We start from the raw sequence: 25,866 nt of genomic DNA on the forward strand, positions 1-25,866 counted from the left end.
CCCTTCTGATGCAGCTTAGTTTATCTTCACTTATCCTCAGCCCTTCTAATGCAGCTTAGTTCATCTTGATTTATCCTCAGCCCTTCTAATGCAGCTTAGTTTATCTTGCTTATCCTCAGCCCTTCTGATGCAGCTTAGTTCATCTCGCTTATCCTCCTTGGTAGTAGAGAGACCCCTGAGGTTACAATATCTTAAAAGCTAAGACCTCAAAGAGCAGCTATCCTCTGTGCTTTCGCAGTTCTCTCAGGCTCGATTTCAGCTGGAAGAGCTCTGCCCAATGTTGTACAGATCTGGCTCAGATCTCAGAGAGAGGAACTCTCCCACAGACCGTCCACGCTCTATCCTTTACAGAGATTAATGGCTGCATTTCAGCAACGTTGTTAACTTGCCATCCTTTCAGTGTTGTGTAAATTTTTCCATTCCATTTACACTGACAATATATATCACTTTCAGAGCGTCTTTATTAACTTTAAACATCAGTAAAGCTTTTAATACCCGTGAAGTTAGTTAGACATGAAGCAAAAATGTGAAGCATAAACGGAGTAAGCAGAAGTTATAGGACATGAGCGCTCTTCCCGCAGAGAAGAACTAAGGCACAATACACCTGCTGCCAGGGCGAAGCGTAGGCCTTTGCAACCCCTGTGGTGTAGTGTGAGGGAGGCAGACGTCAAAAGGGTCCCCATTTGGCATTTGTATAGTTGGACACAATCTGCTTTAGTGAAATATGAGGGGCAGTCCGCCATGTTTTGCCGATGGGTGGAGTACACCAGTTTAAGCGATACCACCGCCTTCGTTTACAAATCTGCCTGTGTAGTGCCATCTGCGTCATAAGGAGGCGCACACTGGAAATGCAATTCAGCCTTTCATTTGTTTGCCCGCTGGGGCAGATTTCGGATGCTGAGGGCTTGTTGGACATTGCAAACCTGGCTGCAGAGCTGCACAGGCGTGTGTGGCTGGCAACTGTGAGCCTGGGGTACCATCACCACTAGCACACCTACTTTCAGTGTGCGAAGAGGTTCTGGTGCCATGTCTAGGCTGTCCAAGATGCCACTGAATATGACTGATGTATAAAGCAGCCTGGGTGCTGCATAAATGTAGCACCCTCGGTCCTGCATCGCCCATGTACGCATGAGGCGGCATCAGTCCTCTGTCTATGTATCCGTCTCAGTCATGTGTGTCTTAAGCAGCTTGAGTTATTAATACAAATAGCAGCTTTGGTCATGTATGCACATAGTAGGTCCAGATACATAGGAGGTCCATGAGGTATGCATGTAGCGGCCTCACTCGTGTACGCATTTAGTACTGGCAGTCGTGTATTCAAGTACAAGCCTCAGTCTTCCATGCATGTTGCTGCCTCAGTAATGAATGCAAGCAGCAGCCAGCCTAGGGTCTCTATGCATGTTACAGCCTCTGTCAAGTATGGTTGTAGAAGCCTAAATCATATGTATGCATATATTGGTATGTATATAGTGCAAACCTAGCTGTGACGCAACCGATCACTATAAAAAATACCGTTGTGTGAAGGGTCTGGAGACGATGTACAAGATCTTGTGCATCAAGTGGGGATGACACAAATACATTGTAACACATTTTAGGTACAGGAAGAGAAGGGATTTGCCTAGAACCATACGATCTGGAGTCTAGCACCGAGGCTGGGATTCTGACCTAGGGCTCCAGAACCAAAAGGCAGCAATTTGCATCGCTAGGACACATCTCCTCATACATGCATGTCCGCATCTCCATGCATGTAGGCGCTCCAGTTGTGTGTGAATGAAGGCATTTCAGTACTGTGTACATGTGTTACCCTCTATTATCCATGCGTGCTTCTATATAGGGACAAAGGGCAGAGTATTGAGGACACCTCTACTTTCTACCTCTTGCAATTTTACATACTAGCCTAAATCATGATAAACAAGGCTGCATGTGTGTGTCTAGGTATAGAAGTCGATCTGGCTGAATGGTCGTCTGATCTTTTTTAAAGCTGTATAGGTAAGTGATACACATGGATTATTGCTGGTGTAGAGCAGCCTAGCTGTTGTGTTAGATTAGAAAGTGTGCTGGTAAATACAAGTAAACAATAAAGAAGGCGTGTTGATGATGGTCGAAAGCTTAATTGGTAATATCGATTGCAAGGAATAATAATGATTGCTTATTGATGGACTTGCTAGAAAGTCCTCGAGCTCTGTTGAGTTGTGAAATGTGCTGTGGACATTATTGAATGACAAGCGCGAGTAATCAACAGTGAAGGACTTTCCAAGTATCATGTTGAATTGGGAGACATGCTTATAGATGTAGTTAATTGATATCAATGGGACATTCATTATCTTGCTGCACAGCCCATTTTGTAAATTGATTAGTGGAATGTGGGGGTTCGTTCATTCGCTGTCGAGCCGTATCTCCTCTTCAGGTGCTTGCTCATCCTTTTCATCATGTCCTATGGCAATCCAGCTGTTGTCCAAGGTGATCCTGACGGTCTCCTTCCCTGGCTCTGGTGTCCCCGTCTCATTTGACGGAGCAGTCTCAGCCAGCTCCACAGCTGGTGATGTTGGCTCCTCACTGAGCGACGTCTTCCCAGGATCACTTGCGGGTGCTGGCTCTTCTGGCTTTCCTTCTTGTGGGGCCGCAACCTCTTCCTCAGGGATGCTCTTCTCGTTGGTGGTGGTTGGATCCTCTCCTTTGGACTCAGAGCCCGACATTGACTTTTTCCGAAGGCTCGGGCTCAGCGATTTCTTAATTTTCTCTCTCTTCTCTGGTGGCACAAGCCTGTTCATTGTCTTCTCGATGTTCTGGCGGGTGAAAGCCTTCTTCAGGCTGTCCACCTTCTTCAGGCCAGAGCGCCTAATCTTTTTGGCTCTCGATTCGCCGGTCTTCTCATCCACACTGTCATCATCCCGACCCTCTTCAGCACGAGCAAGCTCTTCATCGGAGGACAGGTCCACGGTGTGCCAGATCTCTTCCGGCTTTGTCTTTTCATCGCTTGTCTCCCCTTTCTCCTCCGAGATCTCACTTGGAGGCTCTGGTTCCTTCAAAAATATGTTGGCAGGAATCTCTTCTTGCTCCTGAAACAGAGATGAACATATATAAGTGTGATAAGAAAATGCAAACCGCCATACTTGTTTTTTTGGTAAACAAATGAAGCAATATGGCCAGACATTGGATAAGCTTCTGCACTAATATTCTGTTCGCGAAGAGGAAAAGTGGCTTAAAATGGCCAGGTTCATTTGTGTAAAGTATACAAATTCAACAACACACAGATTTTCCTCACCACAGTACGTTCAGGTGGAACCTATCTGTTCACCAATAGGTGGCACAGAATTTCAACCATATACTTCTTTTGCCGAAAATGTCATTTGCTCTCCTTTTTAGTTATTTTATTAAACTGGCCCTATCCCTCTTCTCCTCTTTTATTGAGATGTCATATTGTATATAAATCCACAGTTTATGTATGTGGCTTTGTAGAGGGCTGCTTCTCAGCTGTGAAGGTGTATTGACGCTAAGTAGGTGGGAGTAGACGTGCGATGAGGCTGGGCCTGAACACAGGCAGTCTGGATGGTCCTTCAAGAAGACTAGTTGAATAGCCTGGTCTTCAGCTTCTTGCGGAATTTCCGCTGTACCCCAGCTCCGCGGATAGAGAACGCTGTTATGTCTATCACTATACCACTATGCTGCTAAGTATCTTCCCTCTGAGCCCCACTCTGCCAACCACTTCATCTTGCAAATAGGTGTAGGCCGGTGTCTTTGTCTGGGCTCTGCGGCATTCGGCTACATGACTTACTTTGATTCAGTTTGCCTCAGTTGTAGTTTGTCTACACGAGTCCGTGTGGCACCGCGTACAGTTTCAGCCTGTGTTTCAGAATTACCTTCATGTAACTTTGCATAACGCACTGCTGCTGGCTGTTAGCATGTCAGCCAGATAAGAATATTCCTCTATCTTACATTTCATTTTTGTATAGAACTGTCCATGTAGGTTTTCCGGCATTGTGCATTGTATTCTATTCGCTACATAATCCCTGTTATCATGAGTAAACTGTGATGTTTCTTGTTTGCGTGTTACTCTAGGCAGTGTGCATTTTTTCTCCTGCTTGGCCATGTAATCACTTAGTTTACAGTTGCCGCAAGCGTCTGGGCGCTCCGCAAGACACAGTAGGCCGAATCCAATCATTAAAGTGCGCTGAAGCACTGAATATAAACGGAATGTGTTCCAAAGCCACTGAACACCAAGGGCGAAGACCTGGAAAGAGCAGTGAGGGCAGCCAGGGTGGAGCTGGACATAGGCCCGGACCATGGGGCCACAGAGGGGAGGGAGATTGGAATCCTGTTGACTGGGTGGTCTTTTTCTGGTGCCAGTTCCTCTGAATCGTGATAATTAAGTAGTCTTTAAGCACCGTAGGATGCATACCCTCCACCTGCCACCCATCTCATGCTCTGATACATGCTTTCCTTACCACGAGCACGTCAGATCTTCCTTATGGCTGTGGTCTCACCCAGGCTCCGCCTGGACGTGGGCGAGGTGGAGCCAGGGAAGCAGCTGTTACCCATGGTTTGATCTTTACTGCTTTTAAGAGACCTCTTCTGCGCCCCCTTCTGCCCCCCCTTCTGCCCATGTATCTCTTGCCCCTCTCTCTTACCTTCTAGTCTGTTTCATACCCCGACTCCTTCCCCAAGTAATATTTGCATTTATGAAGCGCTTACTACCCCTGGCGAGGCGTTGAAGCGCATGTCGTCTTCCTTTCTGTCCCCTCTTTGTCGTCTGCTCAGTCTTGCTGTCTCCCTCTGCTTACCTCTGTCTGCTCCTGCTCTCTTTCGAAAACCTCCCCTCTTGCCTCTGCTATCTGTCCACGGCCTCCTTCCCTGTCCCCACCACTTTATTTCCCGCGGTTTCTTCATTCCCCTTCTGTCCTCTCTCGCTCTTCCCTCTTTTTTCTTTCCTACCTGCTTCATACCTGCCAACTCACACGGTGCCACCGTGTGACACACAATATCTGCTCCCATCAGACGGTTTCCCGGTGAGGAGCCGATATCCCACGGTGGCATGGAAACGAGCCGAAAACCGCTGTAAATAGTGGTTTTCAAGCTCGGTTTCCGAGGCTTTGAATTGCTGACGTCCATTAAGAGGTGTGAAAACACCACAGGACCTCGGCACCAGCAAGCTTTTATGGGGGGGGGGGGATGCTCGTGGGCGGGGTGGTGTTCAAAAGTGCCTGGTGGTAGGTATTTCTCAGCAGGCCCCGACCCCTTCAAGGCCCCACCCGCTCCTCACACGGTAACATAGTTATTCAAGTTATCAACCTGCTGCTTCTCTTTTTGTTCTCTTAGTTTTAATCTCTCCGTACCGTCCGTCTCTCTCCCCCTCCTCTCCCCCATGCTTTGCCAGCCCCACCCCCTCCGCTCTCTCCCGACGGTCCCGCCTGGCACAGATGACTCACGCTCTTCTGCTAAAGACACACACGCTCTGTTATTTATTTTTTAATAAGGAATGTGTGTTCAGGTTCTGACAAGCTGGATCTTGGCAACGAAGGACATACAACTTTCCACAGAAGACCCCCAGCTCCGACTCCCCGCGCCGGCTGAACACGGAGTGCCCCCCTCCACACTGAACACAAGTGCAGCCACGCCCCCCCCCCCGCCCCCCCCCAAACAATCTCCATCCTTCCCTCGGTTCTTCCTGTTTTGTGCGGCGAGTGTTTCTATATCAGGAAGTGCCTTTGTGCGAGTTGCATTGTGTGTGCTCTGCAGGGGGTCCAGAGGAAGAGATAAGATCTCTCAGACCCGGCAGCCAATCCGCATGTATAGAGGCCTGAAGGGCCAGCACTCAAGCTGTGGTGGATACATCAGACCTGCAGACCCCTTCACCTTCACAGTAGGTAGTCCGAGGTGGGTGTTGCTGGACCTCACACATTTGGGGTCAAGCAGACCGGGTATGCCTGTTGGACCCTTCCTCTTTGTAATGGAGGGCTACTGACTGTGTCCACTCGTTTCAGTAAACGGATTCCTAGAGCGAGGCTGCCAAGGTCACACAGTGTGCACGAGGGAACAAACGCACGATTGACCGGATCTCATTCCAGGGGCATCACCCGCCTGCGCAGCAGTCTGACCCTGGAGGCCTGCTCAGCACGCCCTCACACCTGCCTGCACAGCAGTCTGACATTGGAGGCCTTCACAGCCCTCACACCAGCCTGCACAACAAACCCTGACACCAGCCTGCACAGCAGTCTGACATTGGAGGCCTTCACAGCCCTCACACCAGCCTGCACAACAAACCCTGACACCAGCCTGCACAGCAGTCTGACATTGGAGGCCTTCACAGCCCTCACACCAGCCTGCACAACAAACCCTGACACCAGCCTGCACAGCAGTCTGACATTGGAGGCCTTCACAGCCCTCACACCAGCCTGCACAGCAGTCTGACATTGGAGGCCTTCACAGCCCTCACACCAGCCTGCACAACAAACCCTGACACCAGCCTGCACAGCAGTCTGACATTGGAGGCCTTCACAGCCCTCACACCAGCCTGCACAACAAACCCTGACACCAGCCTGCACAGCAGTCTGACATTGGAGGCCTTCACAGCCCTCACACCAGCCTGCACAGCAGTCTGACATTGGAGGCCTTCACAGCCCTCACACCAGCCTGCACAGCAGTCTGACATTGGAGGCCTTCACAGCCCTCACACCTGCCTGCACAGCAGTCTGACATTGGAGGCCTTCACAGCCCTCACACCAGCCTGCACAACAAACCCTGACACCAGCCTGCACAGCAGTCTGACATTGGAGGCCTTCACAGCCCTCACACCAGCCTGCACAGCAGTCTGACATTGGAGGCCTTCACAGCCCTCACACCAGCCTGCACAACAAACCCTGACACCAGCCTGCACAGCAGTCTGACATTGGAGGCCTTCACAGCCCTCACACCAGCCTGCACAACAAACCCTGACACCAGCCTGCACAGCAGTCTGACATTGGAGGCCTTCACAGCCCTCACACCAGCCTGCACAGCAGTCTGACATTGGAGGCCTTCACAGCCCTCACACCAGCCTGCACAGCAGTCTGACATTGGAGGCCTTCACAGCCCTCACACCAGCCTGCACAGCAGTCTGACATTGGAGGCCTTCACAGCCCTCACACCAGCCTGCACAGCAGTCTGACATTGGAGGCCTTCACAGCCCTCACACCAGCCTGCACAGCAGTCTGACATTGGAGGCCTTCACAGCCCTCACACCAGCCTGCACAGCAGTCTGACATTGGAGGCCTTCACAGCCCTCACACCTGCCTGCACAGCAGTCTGACATTGGAGGCCTTTACAGCCCTCACACCAGCCTGCACAGCAGTCTGACATTGGAGGCCTTCACAGCCCTCACACCTGCCTGCACAGCAGTCTGACATTGGAGGCCTTCACAGCCCTCACACCAGCCTGCACAACAAACCCTGACACCAGCCTGCACAGCAGTCTGACATTGGAGGCCTTCACAGCCCTCACACCAGCCTGCACAACAAACCCTGACACCAGCCTGCACAGCAGTCTGACATTGGAGGCCTTCACAGCCCTCACACCAGCCTGCACAGCAGTCTGACATTGGAGGCCTTCACAGCCCTCACACCAGCCTGCACAGCAGTCTGACATTGGAGGCCTTCACAGCCCTCACACCAGCCTGCACAGCAGTCTGACATTGGAGGCCTTCACAGCCCTCACACCAGCCTGCACAGCAGTCTGACATTGGAGGCCTTCACAGCCCTCACACCAGCCTGCACAGCAGTCTGACATTGGAGGCCTTCACAGCCCTCACACCAGCCTGCACAGCAGTCTGACATTGGAGGCCTTCACAGCCCTCACACCTGCCTGCACAGCAGTCTGACATTGGAGGCCTTTACAGCCCTCACACCAGCCTGCACAGCAGTCTGACATTGGAGGCCTTCACAGCCCTCACACCTGCCTGCACAGCAGTCTGACATTGGAGGCCTTCACAGCCCTCACACCAGCCTGCACAGCAGTCTGACATTGGAGGCCTTCACAGCCCTCACACCTGCCTGCACAGCAGTCTGACATTGGAGGCCTTCACAGCCCTCACACCAGCCTGCACAGCAGTCTGACATTGGAGGCCTTCACAGCCCTCACACCTGCCTGCACAGCAGTCTGACATTGGAGGCCTTCACAGCCCTCACACCAGCCTGCACAGCAGTCTGACATTGGAGGCCTTCACAGCCCTCACACCTGCCTGCACAGCAGTCTGACATTGGAGGCCTTCACAGCCCTCACACCAGCCTGCACAACAAACCCTGACACCAGCCTGCACAGCAGTCTGACATTGGAGGCCTTCACAGCCCTCACACCAGCCTGCACAGCAGTCTGACATTGGAGGCCTTCACAGCCCTCACACCTGCCTGCACAGCAGTCTGACATTGGAGGCCTTCACAGCCCTCACACCAGCCTGCACAACAAACCCTGACACCAGCCTGCACAGCAGTCTGACATTGGAGGCCTTCACAGCCCTCACACCAGCCTGCACAGCAGTCTGACATTGGAGGCCTTTACAGCCCTCACACCAGCCTGCACAGTAGTCTGACATTGGAGGCCTTCACAGCCCTCACACCAGCCTGCACAGCAGTCTGACATTGGAGGCCTTCACAGCCCTCACACCAGCCTGCACAGCAGTCTGACATTGGAGGCCTTCACAGCCCTCACACCAGCCTGCACAACAAACCCTGACACCAGCCTGCACAGCAGTCTGACATTGGAGGCCTTCACAGCCCTCACACCAGCCTGCACAGCAGTCTGACATTGGAGGCCTTCACAGCCCTCACACCAGCCTGCACAGCAGTCTGACATTGGAGGCCTTTACAGCCCTCACACCAGCCTGCACAGTAGTCTGACATTGGAGGCCTTCACAGCCCTCACACCAGCCTGCACAGCAGTCTGACATTGGAGGCCTTCACAGCCCTCACACCAGCCTGCACAGCAGTCTGACATTGGAGGCCTTCACAGCCCTCACACCAGCCTGCACAGCAGTCTGACATTGGAGGCCTTTACAGCCCTCACACCAGCCTGCACAGCAGTCTGACATTGGAGGCCTTCACAGCCCTCACACCAGCCTGCACAGCAGTCTGACATTGGAGGCCTTCACAGCCCTCACACCAGCCTGCACAGCAGTCTGACATTGGAGGCCTTCACAGCCCTCACACCAGCCTGCACAGCAGTCTGACATTGGAGGCCTTCACAGCCCTCACACCAGCCTGCACAGCAGTCTGACATTGGAGGCCTTCACAGCCCTCACACCAGCCTGCACAACAAGCCCTGACACCAGCCTGCACAGCAGTCTGACATTGGAGGCCTTCACAGCCCTCACACCAGCCTGCACAACAAGCCCTGACACCAGCCTGCACAGTAGTCTGACATTGGAGGCCTTCACAGCCCTCACACCAGCCTGCACAACAAGCCCTGACACCAGCCTGCACAGCAGTCTGACATTGGAGGCCTTCACAGCCCTCACACCAGCCTGCACAACAAGCCCTGACACCAGCCTGCACAGTAGTCTGACATTGGAGGCCTTCACAGCCCTCACACCAGCCTGCACAACAAACCCTGACACCAGCCTGCACAGCAGTCTGACATTGGAGGCCTTCACAGCCCTCACACCAGCCTGCACAGCAGTCTGACATTGGAGGCCTTTACAGCCCTCACACCAGCCTGCACAGCAGTCTGACATTGGAGGCCTTCACAGCCCTCACACCAGCCTGCACAGCAGTCTGACATTGGAGGCCTTCACAGCCCTCACACCAGCCTGCACAGCAGTCTGACATTGGAGGCCTTCACAGCCCTCACACCAGCCTGCACAGCAGTCTGACATTGGAGGCCTTTACAGCCCTCACACCAGCCTGCACAGCAGTCTGACATTGGAGGCCTTCACAGCCCTCACACCAGCCTGCACAGCAGTCTGACATTGGAGGCCTTCACAGCCCTCACACCAGCCTGCACAGCAGTCTGACATTGGAGGCCTTCACAGCCCTCACACCAGCCTGCACAGCAGTCTGACATTGGAGGCCTTCACAGCCCTCACACCAGCCTGCACAGCAGTCTGACATTGGAGGCCTTTACAGCCCTCACACCAGCCTGCACAGTAGTCTGACATTGGAGGCCTTCACAGCCCTCACACCAGCCTGCACAGCAGTCTGGCATTGGAGGCCTTCACAGCCCTCACACCAGCCTGCACAACAAGCCCTGACACCAGCCTGCACAGCAGTCTGACATTGGAGGCCTTCACAGCCCTTACACCAGCCTGCACAACAAGCCCTGACACCAGCCTGCATAACAAACCCTGACACCAGCCTGCACGGCAGTCCATCACCCTGGCGGCCCTCACACCTGTCACCGGCGGCCCTCACACACACCAGCCTGCACAGCAGTCCATCACCCTGGCGGCCCTCACACCTGTCACTGGCGGCCCTCACACCAGCCTGCACGGCAGTCCATCACCCTGGCGGCCCTCACACCTGTCACTGCGGCCCTCACACACACCAGCCTGCACAGCAGTCCATCACCCTGGCGGCCCTCACACCAGCCTGCACAGCAAGCCCTCACACTGGCGGCCCTCAACACTTTGAACAGGCGCAGCACCGAAGCTGAGATTGCACAGAGCCTGGTGTGTGCTCATTCAAAGCCTGTTCGAGGAGGCTGGCATCTGTGCGCCTGCCCTGGAGGACAGTTACTTGGGCTGCGGAGAGGCTGCTCCAGAAAACAGTGGCACTTATGCGCCCAGGCATTTCTCCATAGACTCAGAATGGGCAAAAAAAGCCCTTTGGTACACCAGACCCAGTGATACTCGGTAGCGGCTACTTATCAATGCATTCAAAACCAAAGAATAAGTACAGACAGATCTCCGACTGACAGCAGCTGACGTGGAATATCAGCTATGTGAAAACGGTGACTGAACTCGCATATTCTCTCCCTCATCCCCCTATACATAGCTCTGTGGCCTAGCACCCACACCAGAGATCTGACTTTAACTTACATGTCATTCATGCCATAACATGTTCTGTGACTGACGAAACGTGTACTTGTCTGCCCTGCCGGGTCTATTCTGCGAAGAGTGCACTTGCTGTCTTCTTAGAGAGGGACGTTTGCTTTGCTACAGCCATACTGCCCCTATTCTGTGAAGACCTAAGCCTTGCACTTCTGCTGCCCGATTTGAACCTACCCTGTAATAGGAAATGCTTGCGCTTCTGTTGCTGTGCCTGTCCTGTGAAGGAAGGAAGCTTACACTGTCTGCCCAAAGTGCACCTGTTCTAGGAGGAAGGGGCGTTTCTCCTGGTGCTGCCCCATCTTATGAAAAAACAAAGAATACTTTGAATGAACTTGCATAATCTGACCCGACCATTGAAAAGCTTTTGTGGGACACAGTGCGCAAAATGGTTGCAGGGCCCTGACCAAAGTCCCTGGTTTCAATTCCGGCTTCCTAGCTTGACCAAAATATGTGACTGGGATTTTTTTTTGCCGTGGCTCCTTTTTGTGATCACATTTGAAAGCACTTTCAAGTTATGCAGTTGAGGATGCTCACAGTACAAACAACTCACAATATGGTTTAATAGACCATAATGTTACTCCATGTATGACAATAAAAAAGGCCTGTATAGGAGACCCAAGACTACCAACCTGCCTCTTGGGTCACTAATACAATTGCCTTCGGGGCAGGGGATAGAGTGCGATACCAATGTCTAATCAGTAAAGCTGGTTTCAACCCTGGCTTCCCAGCTTGACCAAACTGTGTGACCCCAGGCTATTACTTTTCAACACTGTGCCTCTTTTTCCATATTCGCCACATGAGAGCACCTTGAACTAATTCAGTTTAGGGTACGCACAGTGCAAAAATCTTTCTTGTATACATTTTAGACTATGTTGGTCCATCTTTAAAAAAAAAAAGCGTATAGGGGAGAAACAAGACAACTGACTAGCCTCTTAATAAAATTGTCACTGCAGAAAGGATGTGGGCAAGTAATTCTAATAATAATAAAGGCCACTCAGTGCAGTGATATTACTAATGTGCTGAAGTGCAAAAATCCCAAATACATTTTTAATGTAGTTCATACCTCAACAATAAAGTGCCAGTCACTGACCCTTGCAGAAAGGCACGCAATCCATAGTCCGCTAAACTCGATATTTCGCCCTATATCTCCACTGCACTACTTTTCCATAGAGGATGCAACACAGGCAGGGCACAAAGGATTATGGGGCCCTTCCATCACTGCCTCATGACGACTGTCCTATTGGCGCTGGAAATAAGACTGGAGATGCTTGGGTGTTGGGTGTGTGGCTCGAGGTCTCACAGCCTTTGCGTGATCGCTGCCCACACCCAGTCAGCTGCGAGTGTGGCTTGGCAGTGTGGGCATGGCCTGTTTCTTAGTGTGAGCCACGGTTACAATGACAAGCTCTGTGAAACCAGCAGCACATGCCAATACCACGTGATGGGCATCTTCCAGGAGTGGGGCCTGTGGAAATGTGCCCAGTCTGCCCCCTTCGGACATTGGTAAACATGCCCTATGAACAGGAATGGTTTCACAGTATTTGATGTGAATTCCCTGTAGTCCCGGGAGGCGCCTGACCCCACAGAAGCAATATTCGGGGACCGAAATCTGTCAATGGAAAAGAGAAGTAGGGTCCACTGCTCAGCTGTCCTCCAGTGGAATTTTTATTTTAGCTAACCCACCTACAATTTTAATATCGGTCTGATAGTTTAACAAAGAGAGACCATAAATGTGAACATAGGTGATATAACCATACCCAAACTAGGGCACCCATAACTAGGAGACTGTCTAACCCCTGAAAAGTAATACTCTCAGATGCTTCCCCGTGCTAGATGTGGAACCTGCAGGTAAGGCATACGACACTAGATAGGTGAGTGTTTATCACCCTATATAAGTACATAAAAGTATGGTAAATCGGTTAGAAATCTGGTTATTTCTTTTAGGAGTTTTGTACCTGTTTACATCTATTTACATAAATTGTACAACAGTCCTCCAATGCCTCTCACTTCCTCTATAGTGTGCTAGCTATCTGTATTGTACCTGTACTGTATGTGTGAGGGAATCGTGTCGTGTTCCTTCTGTTACTACCATCTGTCCTTAACTTATTCTTTATATTAGGGACGGTTGTGTTGCTACTCTTCATGTTGTACTTTGTGTTTTGAAGATCTGTTTAATGCCTTACAATATGCACAAGAAAAAATATTTGCATTGCCAATGCTTGTTTTAGTGCACGATGTGAGTGAAAGAGTGAATCCTCACATAATATGTGAGCAGAATTCACTTTTAATTGTATGTATGCAATAAGCAGATTTTTAAATGGACTAGACGACTTTGTAAAATGTTTAAACCTAGCTGGCAAGTGGCTCCGTGCAATGCTCATTCGAATCTAGAATTATCCAACAGCACTTTGCATGCTGGGATTTTAAGACCATAATAAGTGTTAAAAGTAAAACCACAAGCCCCACAATGCAAAATGATCTTAGCTGAAGAGCCTGGAATGGCTGATAGTATCATATGTCATAGTCCGGGCAACTGGAGTTAGGTGATTCTGCGGCTGCAGCATTTTCTGCAGAATTATGGATACGCCAAGTAATCCGTCATCTGCTGCATAATCTGCAGATTTTAACAACAAAAATTGTCTCTAGCTCTAACAGATAAAAAGTTAATACAAAATGTTGCAACATGTTCCTACACAGTGGAAGGCCCCTCGCCAAAGTTCACTGGTCATCTTTCAGTTGCTTATTGCTGTATTTGGTTGTTAAACTGGTGCAAAAGAGGTGGAATATTCGCCCAGACAGTTTTTCTAAAATTACTAATTAATGAAGTTAATACTGTCACAAAATGTGGCACGTTTCACCGCATAATTTGCCTTTTCTTGATGCATAATTTAGTCAACCCTGCTGCAAAATTTGGTTTCCCATGCCGCATAATTCCAGTGGCCTTGGTTATAGTCAGTTGACAGACATGTGAAATGCAAAATAAAATGGTGTTCCTGGCTCTCCTTGCAGGTAATCACGTTAAACAGCGCAGTGAGTGGGAGGCAGTTTATATGCAAATCTGCGCCCCCCTTTCTTTCTGAGAGACGTTTGTTGCGTCTTGGGTGTTGCGCCTGCAGTCCTGCTGTGTTGCCCTGCCTAGAACAGCTGCTGCACGTGCTGCCCCCTGAGGGCCCCCAGTGCCCATGCAGACCTGTCCTGACACCGCACGCGCCTCTGCAGACCGCTGCTCCCCGTCACAGCTGCACCCTGTCCCAGTAAACTATCTGCTCTTTGCAGATATACTGAATGCACCTGCACCCCATCTGAGGAAATGGAAGCCTGCCTTTACCAGCACACCCACAGCTGCAGGCTTCCAACTCTTGAATATATCTAATATTCTCTCAACACAGCCAAAAATCTCATCAAGTCTGGTGCTGAGTATGTAGGACTATTCTGGAAGCTTCCATGACAGCAGGAAGTCGACATCTCCGCAACTCAAAGGAATCGGGGCAGAAGTCCTGAAAAAAAGAAGTGGGCGGGACTAACCATGTTAGGCAGTATGCAAGTGACATCATGGCGTGTCACATCGTACAAGGCATCACAACCAATGACTTCACAGGCAGTGACATCACAAGAAGTGACTTCAGATCTTAAGGCCTCACACATGTTTAGCAGGTCTATCATGAGTACGTTACAATATTTAACAAATGAGATTCTGCGTAAGGTTGTTCCAAGAAAGTAAATTAACCCTGACACAAAATATGGGTTTTAACATATACATTTATTTTTTAAAACACTGCCACAAAGACATTGGCAACAAGGAGAAATGTGGCAGTAAATCTGTTCTGCTTAATTGGTTGCAAAGTCTCCCTTTTAACCCCTTGGCCGCGGCGGTCATTCCGCCGCGGCTCTGGGGGAGGGGGTCGCGCAACGCCGCCATGCTTGTGACAGAACCACGCCGTCACGAGCCACGGGCGGGCTGTGCTTATGACGGCGTGGTTCCGTCACGACTCCGCCCACTCACGAATTAGCCCGCACAGGCGGGGAATCAGTGCCGCGTGGGCGGAACAGCAGCGGCATGACGGAACCACGCCGTCATGAGCACACGCCACCCGTGGCTCGTGACGGCGTGGTTCCGTCACCAGCATGGAAGAGGTTAAAATATATTATCGGGTTAAGGTACCTGCCCCAGAGATCTTTGTGTGCCAACTAAATCTCAGGGAATAATAATGGTGAGATAACTCTTGAGGTTAGCACATTTGCTGTAGAGCTCTGTGTTTTGTCTAATCCTATTTTGAATGAAAGTAGAATAGAGGGTTAATATGTCTACTGCAAATCACGTGATGTAACATACAGATAACCGACTTTTTTATTTTATGTAAATGGGCAAGTAAGTGGCTTACAGCTTTCATTACAGAGATCATTTTGTTACTTGCGGTTTATAAATTGTAATCCTTCTAACATAGCACAGTGAGCTGTGAAAGACATTTGACTACTACAACTTGTAACCTTCACTGTCTTATGTACATTGATTTACACACACATGATTTATTGTGAATGTATAACTGTGTATAAGTGATGTAAAGAGCTCTGACTCCCTGCACTGGGATGAGTAGGTATATAGCGCTATAAAAGAAATAAAACAAAATAGTGGTATTTAAATTGTTGTGTAAATACTGGAACAGACCTAAACATTTGACATTCTTCCAGTGCGTGTATATCTGTCAGTCAGTCATTATACTTTTATTCGACACATGTATCATAAAAAGTACAAACATACAATACACACATAAATATAAAAACCATTTCATCATTTAAAAGGATACATATAAAGATCACGTGGGAATGTTGACTGAAGAAACATTATTTAACAACTTTGACCTAATGATCCAAGTACATGATAAAAACTTTGCAACCCCACAAATAGTAACCATACAAGAGGTATTGGAGATGAGAATACGTAATGCTGATTTGTGATCCCTAACTCCAAGGTTCTTTAATACGGGTTTTAGCCATTTGTTCCTAGGTAGGGTATATGCTTTACAGGCGAAAAAGAAGTGGCCTAATGATTCTTCAGGATTTGTACAGCCTGGACACTTTATATCCTCTTCCCTCTTTCTACTCCATCTAGACGTAAAATTTTTAAGGGTCAATGTTCCGTGTCTAAATTTCAGATAAAGTGTCCTATCCCTAGGAATCTGGATAAAATCCAAAAACAGTTCTAGCTTTGTATTACACTTATGGGTCAAAAAGTTCTCAGTTAATTGTCCCCAATTTGGGTTCTGTAAAGCCTTGGCCTCAATCCAGTCCCAGTATAGTTTTTTTACCATTTGTTTTGGTGGAGGGGATTGGGAGGCCCATGCATCGCTTAAACCCACGCTAGCTACAAGTTGTTTTAAGACATTTAGCCACTTGATTTTACCTGAAGTGTTTAGTTTTAACATTTCATCCAACACTAAAGCATAGTTAGCTAATTCGGGAGTCCTCCTCAAACGTACCCAATATAGGAGGGGACGAAGCTGAACAATGTCCCGAATGGACCTCCTACCCAGATCTGCAAATAATGGTTTTAATGGAGTAGAAGTTGGAAGTGAAACCAAGTCCCTCATGAACTTATTCTCAGTTAGGACATGATTATTGGTGTTCTCGATGCCCCATATTTCTGAGCCATAGATCGCTGAGGCTATTGCTTTTCCCTCATAAACTGACAAGGCAGGGGCCATTGGCCTGCTCACTGAGAGACGCTGTTTTTTTTTAAATAGTGCCGGAAACTCTTTTAAGGTTTAACCCCTTTACAGCGGCGATAATTTTGCCGCAGTGCGGGGGGTTCTATTGTGTGGGCGGGGCTGCGTAGGCCAACGGACGTGCGCAGCACTACCAAGGTAGTGCTTGCGACGGCCGTTGGCCGACGGCAGCAATGAAGGGGTTAAAATCATTTTACTTATATGGGGTTCCCATTTCATATTATTATTAATTCTAACACTGAGGTAGTCAAACTCATCGACCACCTCAAGGAGAGATCCATTCAAAGTCAGGTGTATATTCCTGTGGTTTCTCTTGGCGGTCATAACCATTAGTTTAGTTTTTGTAGTGTTTATTGTAAGTCCCCTTTCCTGACAAAAAACACTAAACTGGTCAAGGAGAGTTTGGAGACCTATGGGGGTTTTTGATAAAAGAAGGGTGTCGTCGGCAAAGAGGAGCGATGGTGTTTTCTCCCCGGCTATAATGGGGGCATCTGCCGGTATCTCTTGCAGATGTTTCACCACCCCATTTATAAAGAGGGAGAACAAGGTAGGGGCCATCACGCACCCCTGCCGTACCCCTCTGCTAACAGGGATACTCTTTGTGAGTTGTCCCTGCGTCCCCCATCGAATCCTAGCATAGGTACCCTCGTGAAGTTTGATAATAAATTGTAGCAAATAGGATGGGAAACCCATGTCCAATAAAACGTCCCATAATTTGGCACGGGGTATTACATCAAATGCAGTTTTTAAGTCTATAAAGGCCAGGTAAAGGCTCCCTCTGGCTATTGACACTGTTTTCCAAAAAACTGCACAGAATCTAAAAACTTGGTCGATTGCTCCTACATTACTTCTGAATCCTGCCTGGAAGTGGGACAAGATGTTATCTTCCATAAGCCAGCACTCAATCCGGTTTATAATGACCCTACCAACTACTTTTTGAATGGCATCAATTAGACTAATTGGTCTGTAGTTGGCAGGGTCCTCTCTCTCACCCTTTTTAAAAATAGTGACAACTTCAGCGCCTTTCCACGAGTCAGGTACTTGGTGGCCAGACTGGATAAGATTCATAATGTTTACAATCAAATCGGCCCAAACCGTGGGGTTATGCAACAGTAGATCCCCCGGAATTCCATCCGGGCCAGGTGCCTTACCCGGTGTTATTTTATGGATAGCTTCCTGAACTTCACGGGGCGTGAACAACACATCTATAGTGTCACCATTTGGTTGAACCAAACAGCCAGTATCTAGTGCTGGAAGGGCTGGCACAGATTCCGGGCTGTCTTCGCCATATAATTTAGAAAAGTGAGAGTGCCATTGGCACTCAGTTATATGGTTTGGGATGGGCTCAGCACCACGTCTGTCAAGAATATTTATCAATTTCCAGAATACAGTGGCGTTTTTCCCATGAGCCGCTTCCTTTAGTGTCTGCCAATGTTCCTCTTCCCAGTCTTTTTTGGCTTTCGCAATGCTAATGCGATAATCTTGCCTTGATGTTCTGGCAGCTAGTATATCCTTATTTTTATGGCCAAGGAGATGGTTTTTCTTTTTTCCCTACAAGAGACAGTATACCAAGGGTTACCCTTCCTTTGGGTGTGTTTAATCAGTGGACATCCCTTGTTTTTTTTGGAAAAGAACATACTAATCTCCCCTATTAAGTTCTTGTACTTAGCTGCTAGCGTGGACCCCCGGGGCTGGAGAGGAGTTTGATGAACTGATGCCAAGGCACTCGAAGCAGCCAAAACTAAAACTTTGATGTTGTCAAGTGTCCCTTCATCACACCTGACCACATTCCATTTGAGCCTGCGGTTACAGTTAGAGGGAACTAATTCTTTAGTGATCAGCTCATTTGAGGCATTATTGCCAATATTGTCACCCCAGAACATACCCATACAAAGGGGATTGTGGTCGCTATCAATCCTCTGACAGACCTCCATATCAACAAGATTAGCCCATGACCAAACATCTAAAAGGATGTAATCAATCCGTGACGGGCAGCCTATTCGATTAAAGGTCATAGCGCCCATACGGTCTGATGTAGTGCTGCCATTTAGGGCCATAGGTCGTGGGCAGACACCAGGGCGTTTAGCTGAATAGCTCTGGCAGACCACTTCTTGATTGGGGCCAGTGATAAAGATGGGATGAACTGGTTCCCTAATTTATTATGAGAACCCAAGTGGTCCTCCTCATCAAGGGGCTCAAAAGTGCAATTAAAATCACCTCCCACCAATACTGAGGATTTAGAGGGGAGGGAGGATAGCCTATTATCTAACAGCTCTTTTATGGGTGAAGATTGACCCCCTGGTAGACCTCTGGCATAAACACAGAAGAGTTCCAAGACATTTCTGTCAGAATGCCTTTTAACAGTTATGTGAAGTATGTCATTGGTGGGGATATGTTTAACAGTAACTTCACAATTCAGATCTATCCTGATCCAAATAAGTAGGCCTCCCGATGGACGCCCCTTCCCTTGTTGAGTTGCAGGGACAAAGAATGTGGAATAACCATGCTTGTGTTCTGGCTGGACACACCAAGTTTCCTGGAACATACAGATATGATAATCCTCTAAGAAATTATTCCAAGCAGGATTAGACAGATTTTTCTTTAAGCCTGCTATGTTCCAAGACAGAATTTTAATAAGGGAAGGGGACAATGGGGGGTTTTTCGAGGGTGTCAAGATATCAATATCCCCTGTCAGTGTGTCCAGATTGTTACTGTCCTGGTTGGGTGGTTCCACCCTGACATTGGAAATAGGACCACTGTCTAGGGGAATAAATACCCCTCTCTCGTTGGAAACTTCAGGGGACTGAGGTGATGGTCAGTCCACCTCTTCCAGCCCACTGAAACGGTTGTAACAGGGGAATAAGGGATAGTTAAGCTGTGGACCCCACCCTTCTCCACTAAACTGGGGATCACCCTTCCAGTGGTGCCCCTTCCTCCTATGGACTAGATTCCATCCTTCCTCAGAGGCCATTCCCCACTGTTGGGGGTTCTGATAGGTGGATTTAGCATTCCCATTACTACCTCTCCCTAGCCCTTTATTTACCGGCCTCAGCCAACTCCATCTAACATCCTCATGACCCTCTTGCGCATAAAAAAAAGACAGGGGTTTGGCTAGAGCCCATAGCCCCTTGTGGGATTATGACAGAATTATCAGTTGGAAGGTTCATTGTGTTTGGAACATTTAAAGCTGGCGTAAGAGTGTCAGACCCGCCCGCCTGTAAAGGATCATTATCAAGGTGAGTTACTGTCACTGTTGCTGCTGATTTATTTGAATGGGGAGTGGCAGTAGGTGGTATACTCCTAGCGGGGGCATTGATGGGTAATGGTAGTGGGCAGATGACAGGGGTTTGGTCATCAACCGGCTGGCCAGGGGAAGGAGCAGAGTTATTTCTTCCTTGGGGCGGGGAATGTATCAAGGCAATGTTGCCAAGTGATGACCTTTTCGCTTGAGCAAGGTCCATCGAAACCCTCCTTCCCATGAGAGAAATTCCCTGGTCTATCAGAGAATTAGTGCGTGAAATAAAATTATCTAGAGTGCCAATAACTTTTTTAGTTTTATCATTACCAGCTCTCTGACTCCGAGTCTTACGGGTGGACATCGCTAGCAGAAGAAAAACTGGCTAAGGATAAAATAAAATAAAATAATACTAGCAAAAACCCCAACAGCCAGTTAACACAAAAACGAGTAACACATAAGTCTAGCTATACAAAAGTGAAAAAACAAACAGGTAAGTGGCTGGTTGGCTTAAAGCACAGAGTCAGTAGTCATTAATGATAGCAGCGGAGATACAAGAAAATATAGGGGTATGCCCAGGCCAGGCTCTGCAGGCCACGGAGGGCCCGCCCTTGTCCCGGCCTTCTCCCGGCGCGCTCCCGCGCAGCGGCACCTAAGAGATGATTTATAGGAGGTGTGTGGGAGGGGAGGAGCCTGCAGGGAGAGCGTCTCAGCTGTTGTTAATGCAGAGGGGCAGGCGCTCCTGGGACTTGGAGTCCTGCGCCTGCCCTCGCTCGCAACCCTGCACCTACCGCCGCCCCAAGATGGATTTTGGGCTGTTCGGTGGCTTAGCTCCCAGCAGTGTCTCAGCGTCACAGGTAGCCCAGTCCAGGAATCCCACAGGCGAAGTGGGACCCGCGTAGCTCCAACATAAGGAGGTGTGATGGCCCCTTAACTTCGGCCTTTGCTATGGGCCCAGCTGGAATCTGATAGCCCCCCTCCCCTCCTGCACTTTACTGCTCAGAATGAAAGCAGACCACCTGCCGGAGCTGCTGAAAGTGTCCCGTTCTCTGAAAAATGAATCCGGGACAAGTTGGCCATATTTATGTGGGGCCCAACCTTTGGCAGGGTAGACGGCGTCCACCCTGTGAAAATAATGGGTAGAGGCCGTCCATCCGCGTGTCCCCTCCTCGACTTGTGCCCTGAAAGGAATCCACTTAGTGGTAACTTTATGTTCCTGTGGGTTCAGTGGGACATGGTCCTATCTGGGGCCCCGGGGTCACTTCACTGCTGATAGTCCCGCCCCCACGGAACCCCCTATACCTGCTGCAGTCTATTCTCGCGCCCGCCCTGCATTCTTTTTGATACTGCCCTACACTGAACCCCCGTCCTACTAGAGTATAGACCCCGCCCTTCCGCGCCATCTGGTACAGACCCTTTTCCATTCACTGTATACTCCCCATGCTGAACCTCCGTCCAGCTCAAACCCATCACCGCACACCCGCACCCCTCTCCGCCCCGGCTGCAGGGAAGACACACCCTTCCTCCCTCTGTCTCCCCCGCTCCAGAACCCTTTCAGTTCCAGACTCCTCTCGGCTGGTGCACCCCCTTGTGGCGGGAATATTCCACAGCATCACGCATATCTGTTTCTACAGGACTCTCTGTATACGTCTCCCTGCAGACCCCTGTTTCCTGCTGCATACCTCCTCGTTCCTACAGACCCCTTTGTGCTGCCGCTATTATCTCTAGGTCCCTACAGACAGACCCTCCTGGCGCTCACATTTACCACTGTGCTGTTGCATACGTATGCGTCCCTATAGACCCATGTAAAAGTATGTGCATGTATCTGGGGTTTCCTCTACAGACTGTGTTGCACCATATATTTCCGTTTCCTTACAGACGGCTCTGTGCGGTTGCATATACTTGTGTGTCCCCACAGACCACCCTGCGCGCGCCAGCAAACTACAGACGTATGATGCAGACCCCTCTTATTCCAGCGGCAGCCTTGTCTCAACAGCTGCAGGCCCGTCCTCGAGTGAGCACATTCAACCCCTTCTGGCAGAGCCCCGCCCCTTGGAGGACCAGCGCTGCCAACTGTACACTTTTTCCAAACAGAAAATATTCCAGTGTTAACTCTTTGCACCTGCCTCCCTCAGAGGCACCGTTTCTTCCCAGAGAGAGAACCGGGACTTTGTAAACTGTTTTGTAAAAATTGAGACTAATAATCGAATTAGATTTATGTCGAGGTTTCTGTCTCGTGGGTGGCTAGCGCCTGGGTCTGGTGACCTCTCCGTGGTGAACTCTGGCACTCACCTGTGTGGTCTCGGAGCGGGTCTGTGGCACCCCAGACTCACTTGGAGGAAAAGGGGCCCCGTGGTCTGGGTCTGAGCGCTCACAGGGGAGAGAAGCGCCTTCAAGTGGCATGACCTGTCTGTGGTGCTCCCCGGCCTGTCTGTGGTGCTCCCCGGCCTGTCTGTGGTGCTCCCCTGCCCTCCCTGGAAGGGCAGCATACAGAGGCTCTCACCGCCTCTCTCTGGGGACAGTGTCAGCGCGCACCTAGAATAGCACTTTGAAAGCCTCCTGTCCTGTGTCAATCTGTCTCATTCACCCGAAACAACAGCACTTTGAAGTCCTTCGGCCTGCGGTGCTCTCTGTCACCCCCCCCCCCCCCACCTTCAAGGAGCAGCGCTTGCAAAGCCTCGTGTCTTTGCACTCACCTGGAACAGAGGCACTTTAAAGGTGCCTTCGCCTCTTTGTGTGGAGCTGGCCTTTGCCTTCAAGAGCAGTACTCAGAAGGCCTCTTATGCTGCCTATAGCGGTCACTGGCTCTGTCCTGAAAGAGAAGTGCCTAGAAGGCCTTTGCTGTTCACCGCCACTCACCTGGCTGGAAGAAAGGCACTTCAAAGGTGCCATGGCCTCTTTGTGGTGGAGCTGGCCTTTGCCACTTAGAGTTGTACTCAGAAGGCCTCTTATCTTGCCTATAGCGGTCCCTGCCTCTGATCTGAAAGAGAAGCGCCTCGAAGGCCCCAGCCCTGTTCTCCGCCACTCACCTGGAAGGGAGGCACTTCAAAGGTGCCTTGGCCTCTTTGTGGTGTAGCTGACCTTTGCCACTTAGAGCAGTACTCAGAAGGCCTCTTATCCTGCCTATAGCGGTCCCTGCCTATAGCGGTCCCTGCCTCTGACCTGAAAGAGAAGCGCCTCGAAGGCCTCAGCGCTGTTCCCGCCACTCACCTGGAAGTGAGGCACTTCAAATGTGCCTTGGCCTCTTTGTGGTGGAGCTGGCATTTGCCACTTAGAGCAGGTCTCAGAAGGCCTCTTATCTTGCCTATAGCGGTCCCTGCCTCTGATCTGAAAGAGAAGCGCCTCGAAGGCCTCAGCGCTGTTCCCCGCCACTCACCTGGAAGGGAGGCACTTCAAAGGTGCCTTGGCCTCTTTGTGGTGCAGCTGGCATTTGCCACTTAGAGCAGTACTCAGAAGGCCTCTTATCCTGCCTATAGCGGTCACTGACCTGAAAGAGAAGCGCCTCGAAGGCCTCAGCAGCGCTGCTCGCCGCCACTCACCTGGAAGAGCAGCACCTTGAAGGGGCTCCGGTTCAGGAGCAGCTCGTGGCGCTGCTCCAGGCCGCTGACCTGGACGCTGCGCACCAGGGCGTGCTGGCGGGCCTCCTTCATGTCGGCGCTGAGGTGCAGCGAGCGGTCCATCAGCTTGCTGACCATGTTGCTGGTGGAGGTGTGCTCCTTGGAGAGGCGGCTCACGTGGCCCTGCACCCGCTTCACCGAGTTCTCCATGCCCGTCTGCCACTGCGCCATGCGCTGCTGCTTCTGCTGCACCGAGTCCAGCATGCTGGCCAGCTTCTCCAGCAGGGTCAGCACGGTCAGGGCGTTCACCTGGGCCCCCTCGGCGGCCCCCTCGGGCCCTGCGCCCTGGGACCGAGGCTCCTCCGGACCCAGACCCGGAGCCACCAGCTCGGGGGAGTCAAAGCTGTACCGAGGCCCGGGGTTGAGGCTTCTCCAGGAGTCCGGGATGGCGGCTTCTGCCATGGTGGAGACGGTGCGAGCCGAGGCAGGCTTCTGGGAGCTGTCAGACTTGTCCTGGAGTCGAGTGAAGACGCCGGACTGCTGGAGCCCGGAGAAGAGGCCGACTCCTGCAGGCTCCGTCCACGCCCAGGGTTTTCCGGCTCCTCCCAGGCCTTGATTCGTTGGATTCACTTCAGTTCCACTGTGTGCCGGGGGCGAGGAGGAGTAAGGCGCGCAGTGGAAACCCCTCCCTGCGGTAAGACGCATTCCTGCACCCCTGGCGCGGCTCCACCAGCGCAGCCCCACCCGGAGGAGGTGGGGGCGAGGAAACCTAGGGCATTCCAGCAGCATTCCTTCCAGCGGCGATCATTCCTTCCCGGGGTCTCCCACTCCCCGCCCCACCCTCAGCCAAAGTTTCATGGCGCATTGTTCATGGAAAGATGTTCAGAGCAACCCGGCCCCCTCAAGGCCACTTCAACTTCAAGTGATGAGTAATTTCCCAACGATGTGAGCTCTCAGGCCCCGCTGTAATGGAAAGATAATAAGTAATAATATGCAAGGCCGCATTCTCTCGGTGCCTGGGCATAAGCACGGGTACCACTCGCACACTGAAAGCCCGGTGTACGGTAGAATCAACTTTCGGCTTCGATGAACTATTATACCCCCGCACTCCGCGTCTCGGAGGTTCAGAAATCTTTGTCTGGAAAAACACAGCGAACAGAACCCCTGCCATAAACTATCCGTGGATAAAGCAATGCGTATAGGTCCTCCGAGCCTGCGCAATGCACAGTCAGAAGGCAAGCGCTCAACATCTGGGTGCAATGTGCAGACACTTCACGGCCCAGTGCTGTCCGAAGCCTGTCCAGATAGCACATGTCATCTGGGCAGGAGTCTGGTGCACTGACGCTGCACCGCCCGCTCATCTGCAGTGCCCTATCATAGAATGTGTAGTAGCCTCTGAAACCTCGCAATCTCCACCTATGAATGCACACAACTTTAAAAGTTTAGGCTCCAGACTCTACTTCACGCGGGACCGGGCAGGGCTTTCTCCCAGCTGCGCTAGTCAGCCCGAATTAGACCTGCAAATGGGAGAATCGTCGCCGATATGAATATAGGGGTCCCCTAGGTCCATGTAACCGCTGACAAGCGCTTGTAACCAAGGGCATCAGCAGAGTTCGTGTACATCCTAGCAACCCTCTGCCCCACCCCCACCCACCCCACCCCGAGACTCGGGAAGAGTCAACTTCTCAAGCAGGGGAGATTTCTTTCACCTAGGTCCGACTGGAAGACGGCGAGGTCCTTTAAAAAAAACGAATCAGCATGAGTCCACTCCTATTTAAGGAATCTATTCTAGAAAGTTCTACCAATGACCAGTTAAACGCTACAGTCCAAAAGTAGATGCAGAATAATGAGGACATAACGTTCATCCTTTCGCAGGCACAGGGAGTCCCGGAGCCAGCGGGCAGCAAGTTGTTATTGGAAAACGCAAGACACATTGATTTTCAGATATGGAGCATTCTGAAAAGGTCATCAGAGAACCATGCTTTGGAAGTGTCCACACCTAAAGAGCTGGTGATGTCTGAAACCTAAGCTGACTCAGCTGTAGAAGACAGGTTCAAATCTATAATCTCCTGCCCCCCATGAGCACGGATGATGGTTTATACTTTGAATTACTGAAGGCCAATGGCCTGGATACACTTCTAGAGGGAGATTTCATAACAACCCCAGAGAGTCCGTCAGAAGAATGCTCTATTACTTACCGGTAATCTTCATTACTCCGGGTCCCGTTGTCCTCGATCCATTCAGAACTATGTGGCGTATGAATGGGACAAGGACATAAGGGACCTGGGGGTAATGCTCTATTACTTACCGGCAATCTTCATTACTCCGGGTCCCGTTGTC

At 50.5% G+C, this 25,866-nt stretch overlaps 2 protein-coding genes across 7 annotated transcripts in view; one reads left to right on the forward strand and one right to left on the reverse strand.

Moving 5' to 3' along the window:
* The window catches only part of TEP1 (telomerase associated protein 1), a 1,162,857-nt gene that overhangs the window by 804,390 nt on the left and 332,601 nt on the right, over positions 1–25,866 (forward strand). The window lies entirely within an intron of this gene.
* Positions 446–24,246, reverse strand: LOC144768751 (caveolae-associated protein 2-like). The gene is made up of 2 exons (XM_078652644.1): positions 23,509–24,246; positions 446–3,059 (listed from the first exon to the last, which is right to left on the reverse strand). The coding sequence occupies exons 1-2, from the start codon at positions 24,229–24,231 to the stop codon at positions 2,376–2,378; spliced, it is 1,407 nt and encodes a 468-aa protein (XP_078508770.1). The 5' UTR covers positions 24,232–24,246; the 3' UTR covers positions 446–2,375.

Source organism: Lissotriton helveticus, chromosome 7, assembly GCF_964261635.1.
Source record: "Lissotriton helveticus chromosome 7, aLisHel1.1, whole genome shotgun sequence".
NCBI classification, from domain to species: domain Eukaryota; kingdom Metazoa; phylum Chordata; class Amphibia; order Caudata; family Salamandridae; genus Lissotriton; species Lissotriton helveticus.